The sequence below is a fragment of the Athene cunicularia genome (assembly GCF_003259725.1).
Source record: "Athene cunicularia isolate RWA chromosome 27 unlocalized genomic scaffold, athCun1 chr27_part1, whole genome shotgun sequence".
Lineage (NCBI taxonomy): Eukaryota > Metazoa > Chordata > Aves > Strigiformes > Strigidae > Athene > Athene cunicularia.
The window spans coordinates 1,243,865-1,251,937 of record NW_020799138.1 but is presented as its reverse complement, the minus strand read 5'-3'; the positions used below and the strand labels follow the sequence as shown (position 1 = coordinate 1,251,937).

General features: G+C 50.1%; 1 protein-coding gene across 3 annotated transcripts in view; it reads right to left on the bottom strand.

Moving 5' to 3' along the window:
* Positions 1 to 576: 576 nt before the first annotated feature.
* Positions 577 to 8,073, bottom strand: part of IKZF3 (IKAROS family zinc finger 3) — a 49,836-nt gene continuing 42,339 nt past the window's right edge. For all 3 annotated transcript variants that reach the window (XM_026864654.1, XM_026864655.1, XM_026864653.1), the window contains exon 8: positions 577 to 3,086. In XM_026864654.1, coding sequence (XP_026720455.1) covers positions 2,383 to 3,086 — 704 coding nt within the window. In that variant the 3' untranslated portion in view covers positions 577 to 2,382. The remainder of the gene's footprint in view (positions 3,087 to 8,073) is intronic.

Genomic DNA, 8,073 nt, shown 5'->3' with positions numbered 1-8,073 from the left:
TCATAAAAACCTCTCTATATTTTAATAAATGACTGGGTTGAAATTTCACAATTGCTCAACAGCAGGGCCCTAACGAGGTTACGCTCGTCAACCCCAGACAGCACAGGGAACTTCTTTTGCTTCAGCCTGTCTTGAAATGGTGGCTCTGCCCACGCAGTGGTGGGAGAAAGGGGTGTGAAAACCTCCCTCCCTCCTTTCCAGAACCTGGCAGCGCTGCTCGCGCCGCGGTTCATCGCTCCCCTGGCGCGGGAAGCAGGGGGAGGTGGCTGGAGCCCGGCCTGGCGGGAGGGGGGGAGTGGGAGGGGGATCTGAAGAGGGTTTTCAAGAATTTGGTAGCAGCGGGAGAAAGAAACCGGCGGTGCTGCGTGACACACATCGGGCGACGCGAGGAGTTTCCTGTGAAAATGCCAAGTTGCGTTTTACCGCGTCTCCCTTTCTCTTGAACCATGAGGAGGAGCGTTTTCACCAGCTCCATCACCCACGACGGGCACGTGGCTCCACTGCTGCCCCCACCAGAGCGCAGCGGGAGAGCTGGAGTGACCGAAGGAGCCGTGCAGGGAAGCGGCCGAGGGGGTTAAGCCCTCGGTGGAGCCGCAGACACGGGCGTTCATTGGGGAAGAACCAACATCCACCCGCCCACTGTCTGTGCCTCATGATGGGAAACTGGTTATGGGAAAAGATCCTAAACCTGGTTTCAAACTACGCACGTTAACATCACCCAAATGGCTCAGGAGTTCTCCTCACCCCCAGCGACAAGCCGGGTTTAGGACCTGGCACTTCCACAGCACTTTAGACACTCAAGCACCCTGCAGACTCATTTATCCTTCTTCAGACGCACCCTTATTGGGAAAAATGAATTTAATTTTCTTTTTTGTACCTTAAAATTCAAGGAGGGAGAAAGTATTTGAGCCAAAAGAACGAGCCCAGGTCAGAGGGAGGAATAAAATCCAGTATTTCTTGACCCTCAACACTCCACCCGGGTCTCTGCGCCCCACACCGTCCCCTCGCGGAAGCGGACGGATCTCCACCAGCACGGCAACACTGGAAAAGTACAAAAGCAACGCAGATATCAAACCATACAATGGATGCAAAGAGCCCATCGGAACACACCTAACTCTACATGATACAAAAATACTTTGCAAAGAATAAACATCCACTCAGCAGAACTGTTATCAAATTCCTATCTTCAGCGCAGTGACTAACAATACAGCTGCACAGCAATGATTAGATTAAAAGAAACTATTTTAAAAACCAGCTTCAAAGTAATTGTAAATAGTCATTTTGCAAAACAGCACATCTCACTCCGAGGGATATCCCCACGTAAAACCAGACACGGCGTGATTTTGCTGTCAGCTCCCACACATTCGTGCACGCAGATTCTCACGGTGTCGGCTGCCAGGCCCGGGTGACTCCCGGCCCCACGCCTTCGCCATCCGCAAGGATGCCGCGTGCTGGGGCTGGCCACGGACCTGCTGGGGCTGGCCACGGACCCGCTGGGGCTGGCCACCGACCCGCCAGGGCAACCATGCGTTCTGCTGCTGGAGCCGAGCGGGGGCACAACGCACCGTGCGGTTTCATCCTCATTCGTGGCCTCCATCAGAAAGGACTTTCCAGCAGCGAAAATTAGGATTTCCCCCAGACTGCATGGATGAGCCAACCCGTGACCTCAGCGGGTGTCCCAAAAATGCCTGTTGCTAAAAAACCCCCAACCCCAAAATAGGTCTCATTTCTTATTTTGCTATTACTGAATAAGAGGCACGTGGGAGTGACTTTAAAGAAAGTGAACAGAGGACTAAGAAAAATGAAAGCGTGGTGAGGCCACACGCTCTTTAAGGCTTAGGGGAAAACCTTTAAAGAGGAATTAATAATCCCTCCCGGAGGCGTTTTCTCCCCGTTTTGGCGATTCGCCGCTTGAAGACCATCAGGACTGGAACAGCAAGAAAAAGCTTCTCCTATACACTTCTGCCTCGACATCTGACCGAGCAGGGAAACAGGCAGCAGGGCATCAAACCTTTTGCGCTGAGTTAAAGCATACATCACCAAACCAAATGCATGTTAAAAAAAAAAATACAAACATCTTAAATGGCTCTTAATTTTCACAAAAATAAAGTTCGTATAAAAACCGGTCTCTGCTCCCGGGATTTTATACAGTACCACTCACCGCAGCAGCGAGGCGCAGATGCTACAGAACACGGAATTATTTGTAAAAAAAAAACAAACAACAAAAAAAACTGAAAAAGGTGTCACCTCTCTGTGACACTCATTTAAAAACTGGCATAGAAAAATATTCAAGAAATTTCTTTACGCTAATTAAAAAAACCAACCGAACCAGCCTCCCCTCCGATCTAAAACAAAGCCCTTGACCTCGGAAAACCAGTCCTGTTATTTGAGTATTACTCTGTGCTCCCCTCGCGCTATGTGCGAGGAAAACTCGTATCGGTCGTGGCTTCTGTACCCGCAGACGTTGCACTCGAAGGGGTCGCGGAACCCGTGGCAGCCCATGTGGATGGTGAACATCACGTAATCCAAAAAGAGGACGCGGCAGTGGTCGCAGCGATAGACCCCGATGGCTTCCCCTTCCTTGTTGATGACCTTAAAGGCGTCGCGCGGGCAGATGGCGGGTGGCTTGATGATGTCATACGGCCTCGGGAAATCCTTCAGGGACGGGAGGCCGTTGCGGGCCGGAGCGGGGATCATCTGGCTCTGGTGGAAGGTGGGATTCTGCCGCTCCTCGTGGTTGCTGTCAGTGTCTGTGGAGTCTTGGCCGCTGTTGTTGGGGGAGAGGCCTCTGTCGGAGGACAGGCTTTTGTCCCTGAGGTGGCCGTGGCTCTTCTCAGCGTCCTGCGCGGTGCCGTTGGGCGCGTCGGCGCGGGTCAGGGCTATGGGGTACAGGCTGCTGATGACAGGGACCATCTCGGAGGTGGGGGCTGGCGGCGTCTGCACGAGAGGGCGCAGGGCTTCAGCCCCGAGGTAGGTGATGGCGTTGTTGATGGCCTGGTCCATCATGCGCCCCTGCATTATCTCGCTTTCCTTCTCGTACATGAAACTGGAATTATAATTAACATCAAAACTGTGTCGTTTCTCACCTGCAAGAGAGGAGAGGTGTTAAATTACCCGGGTGGGTAAAGAAGTATCTTAACTCCACGATGCCTTTTCTAAACGGCAGCAGTCGGGAAAGTAGAGAGGCCTGAAATGTTCTCTGCAAAAAACGGCTCTTCAGATACACAAGTAGCTTCTGGGTGGGTGGACGGGGGTTGAATTTTGGTTTGGTTTTTTTTTTTTAATTTGGGCTTGGAAGCAAAAAAATCTAATAGAGGAGGTGGTGAGGATACGTACTGGACAAATCATCGTTGAATTTTAAAAATTATTCTGGAATTGAAGGGGAAGAATATTATCAAAGCCCCCATAGATAACTTCTCTCACTTTTCTTTTTCTAGAAAAAGGTAAATAATCACTAATGAAAATACTTGTAAATGACCGAATGGGAGTGAACCAAAGACTCCATTTTTGGTACCGAGAGTGCAACCTTTCGTTCTTGACTTGCCCCCTGAGAAGTGCGGCCCTCTCTCACAGAAAAAGCGAAGACAAGTGCCAGTCGAGATTTGATGCACTTTTCATTATTTTTACCCATCTGACAGAGTCTCCTTTGATGTCTCCTTGGACGTGGAAGTCCATTTTCCCCACGGTCCTCTGACAGCTACAGCCTCCTCTGCACCACGCCTGGTTTCTCTGAACCCTACCCAGGTTTTCAGGTAATCTAACACCCGCGGCTCTGTCTCCGTGTATAGAACAACGCACCGAGGGTCCCTTGACATGGGGCTAGCGAGGGAGGAGTGAAACGTACCCCTCTCTGGGTGTGCTCCGGGGCTTCGAAAGCTCTCGGCTGGACAGAACGCGGGGAGAGAGCAGGTACCCACGGACTAAAGCGAGGGAGGGTGGGCTGGGCACCACACTGCAACTAGTTTTCTCGATGCCAGGTGCAGCAGAAAATAAAACTGCACCCCAAAAGGACTAACGCCCCCTTTATTTTTTTTTTTTTGGTGAATGCCTAGAAATAAGTAACTGAATTCTGTGGTTAAATAAAACATCAAATTGTTCATAGCTTTTTAAAAAAAAATGGACCTGACCAAATGTTTCACGTGCAAGGGACTCGTAAACATCGGATCCACTAAGCTTTTAGTTACGGTAACTCGAATAGTGCAGATGTTTATCAGTCACCTGTCAACACCGTGACTCAATGCCTATGAAACTCATTAGGTTTCACTGCAGAGGCAGAAAACCAGGAGCTCACGTTTCTTTTATAAAACACTCAAAAAGGTTAGCGAACCACAAGAGTGTAACTGCTTCCAACCCTCGACAAAACTCACTATCCAGCTTCACGCAGAAGGAAACACAACGATACAGCGCATTCGCATGACTCACAAAACCAGCTCCAGGCAAGCGAAAGACACGAAGAAATTTGAAATGTCGAAAAAAAAAAAAAAAAAAAAAAAAAAGAAGCAACAAAAGCAAAAATAGACCAGACTCCCTTTAAATTTTGGGTGAGGATTCACTGTCATAAGGCAAGATGCAAAAAAACACAGCGTGTGATCACTGAGGCTCTCACGCTGCTCTGTTTTTCCACTGCCTTGGTGGCTTTTTCGAGTCCCCGCACGAGCCCTGCCTGTCTCCCTCGCATCACCAGCTACAGCAAACGAAATGCAAATACCCAAACGCTCTCCCGACACGCAGGAACGCGTCACGTTGCCGGACACTTTTAAAAGGCCGCGGCACATCAGATGCGGATTCATCCGAGAGGGCAGGAAATCTGGCTGCAAAGCGGGGCACGACACTTCCGAGATCCTTCGGGAGGAAAAGGCGTTAGACAGAGCGGCTTCTCCCCCTCTCTCCCCGCACTGCCCCAGCAGACACCCCGAGGCCGGCGCTCTCGGAGCTGGGTACCGCAGCACGAAGCCCACATTCAGGCCGGATGATGCGCATGGAAGTGCCCCAGCGAGCACTCATTGTCTCTCCAGACCATCAAGCTGCGGCACCAGATGGAAATCGCCCGGATGGGGGGAGCACTCTTGACGTTTATTTTGTTTCCTCTCAGACAAATCCAGTAAACCTTTCCACAGAGAGAAAGAGAAAGCACCGGGGTCGGTGCGTCTCTCCGAAAGGACAGCAGCGAGGCAGGAGAAAGTTGGTATCAGGGATTTAGAAAAAGGGAAAGGAGTCTACAGGGGCCGGAGGATGAGGAAAATGACTGTGCCAGCAGCAGCCGAGGTTTTATCTCCGTAGCCAGCAGGACGATGCGCTGGATTATTCTGAGTTAAGCTGCTACCCACCCCAGGCAAAGCGCCACAAAGTTATGGAAAAAACACCACATTAAAAATGAAATTTAAAAGTTCTCCAGCGTTCATTTAGCCACTGGTTAGCAGAACACCTCTCCTCTTTTTTTTTTTTTTTTTTTTTTTTTTTTGTGCAATGCAAAAGCTTTCGCCTTCAAAATTCACACACGAGCCAGAGCACGTGACACACACCCGTGCGCTGCTCAGTGATGCTTCTTCGCGTGCTGTCACATGGACGTAGATTTTTGCAGCCCGATGAGGTGTGGACACTGGAAGGAGGGAGTGACCCCGCTTCCTGCCGCCGTGCTAACCGAGGCGGCGGGTTCTCGGCGGCCTCTGCGCGCTGGGGGACGGCGAGGTGGGGTGCTGCGTCAGAACGGCACTAGCACTTTTACCACGGCGAGAAATATATTTTTACTCCTGGTCTCAGGGAGAACTTGTTTGTAAAAAGGAAGAAAGAGAAGCCTGTGGGCCAAGACACTCAGCTGGTGTAAGGTGGCAGGAATGCACTGACTGCTCTGGTTACTTTGACTTTTGTCCACTTGAAGGTACAGCCCCGTGAGGGTCCTACACCGCAGTCAAGTACCACCAGCACAGGCATCTGTTCCGCTGGGCTATTTTTATTTGTTCTTTTAAAAATACCTATTTATGAATTCAAGCAGGCAGTATATGGAACGCCAAGGTTTGTAGTGCTGCTCCGTATACATGCAAAATAGGAATCCACAGCAAAACAGGAAACACAGACTCATAAACTTCCCTTCAAATCATTGTTCCCTCGTGACTAAAGGAAAAGCTGAGGACAAAATCTTTGCAGGAGAAGCCTTTGAAGTGGGGCCTAGGCAAAGCTTGTGCACACGAGGTAGCCACCGAAGAGGAAAACGTGAAAAAATAAAGCGGGCAAGACTCCTGGCGCTTGTACGAATCTCTGCAGAGCCCTCAAATAATAATAAAGGGTTGGGTTTGGGGTTTGGTTTTTTTTTTTTCTGGTCAATAGACTTCATTCACAGATATGAGCCAAACAAAGATGCCTTGTTAGTACACATCTCTACCCCTTCTTCCTGACAAAATGAAAAATCAGCGCCCGTCCCGAGAGCGCCGTTTCCCAAGAAATCACAAAGCTGTCCTGGCAGATTTGCACTCCTACACGTACAGTTCAGAAAGTCACAAAAGTCAAATCAAGGTCAGACAGCCTGCACTTGCACACATACTTCCCAGGGATAAAAGGGACCGAGTGAGTAATTTTTTCACACGTTACTTAACAAAAACGCGACAATTACATAGGTTCTAGAAAAAAACGGAACGTTTCAGAAATTGGTTCTTTTGTTCACGTAGGTGTAACTGCCCTGGGTGCTCCAACTTTTCCACAGAAACCCCCTGCGTGACGCAGCCGCCGGTTCATGGCATCTGCAGACCCTGTCACTGGGCACACAAACCAGGACGGGATCTTTTCCACGTGGTAACAAGCACACCGGTAAAAACAAACCCAAAAGCGCTAGCACTTAACTGGAAGCCTACACGGAGTGGTGGTGTCCGGCTGCAGACGTGTTTAATAAAAGACCGTAAAGACTGAACTGGTAACAATTGTAAAAACAACAAAGGGTGAGACTGATCTCAGCGCTAAAAACAAAAAAAAAACAAACAAAAAAAAAACAAAAAAAAACCAAAAAAAAAGGAAGCTAAAGGTTTTCGAACACATTTGCATTAGTATTACTGTCTGAATCACAGCGCGACATGCAAGGGCTAAGTCACACAGTCAACAGTTTCAGTATGAAGTACCCGAAGACACTCAGAGGGAGCGTGCTGGCGATTCTTCATGCCTGCAGAAAGGTGACCTCTGAGAGCCCTGCTAGATGCTGAAATAACAGTTATCGTTTTCGGGGATGAACGTCCAGTGCTACCCACCAAATCCAGGAAGAGCTCCATTGCCTTCCTGAATTAAGTTGATTTTTTGCCCCTCTGGGTTCAGCAGCATCCTGTTACCCACGGCTGAGCTCAGTCCCGGGCGCCAAGGCCAGGTCCTGGGAGCATCCCACTGCAGGCAGGTCTGTCTGGCAGCCATCCCAATCCCTGCCTGCGCTCCCAGCCCTGATCCCTGCCTGCGCTCCCATCCTGATCCCTGCCTGCGCTCCCATCCCCGATCCCTGCCTGCGCTCCCATCCCGATCCCTGCCTGCGCTCCCATCCCTGATCCCTGCCTGCGCTCCCATCCCGATCCCTGCCTGCGCTCCCAGCCCGATCCCTGCCTGCGCTCCCAGCCCTGATCCCTGCCTGCGCTCCCATCCCGATCCCTGCCTGCGCTCCCATCCCCGATCCCTGCCTGCGCTCCCATCCCGATCCCTGCCTGCGCTCCCATCCCTGATCCCTGCCTGCGCTCCCATCCCGTGCAGTCCTGAGCTCGTGCAAGGAGAGCGTAAACCATACCAAACCAATATCTTCATTAGCAAGAGGAAGTGTAAAATAAACTGGCTGGAAAGGGCTGGTTACAAAACGTAGATGGATATACAACCCCTGTTGGCCTTTCTTTTTTATTCTGAGTAAGACTGTGACACCTGCAGACCGACACAGAGCCTCCAAACTTCAGTGCCAGCCCTTGGGTTCTCTCGCCTCGCGTTTTAGAGATCAGTCATATGTAGGTGGCTTCTCAACTAATCACTAAGAAACCTGGATGAAATGTATCAGTGTGTCATTAAAATCAAAATAATATAAGCTTTCAAGATTCACTTCTAACTCTTTTTTTTTTTTTT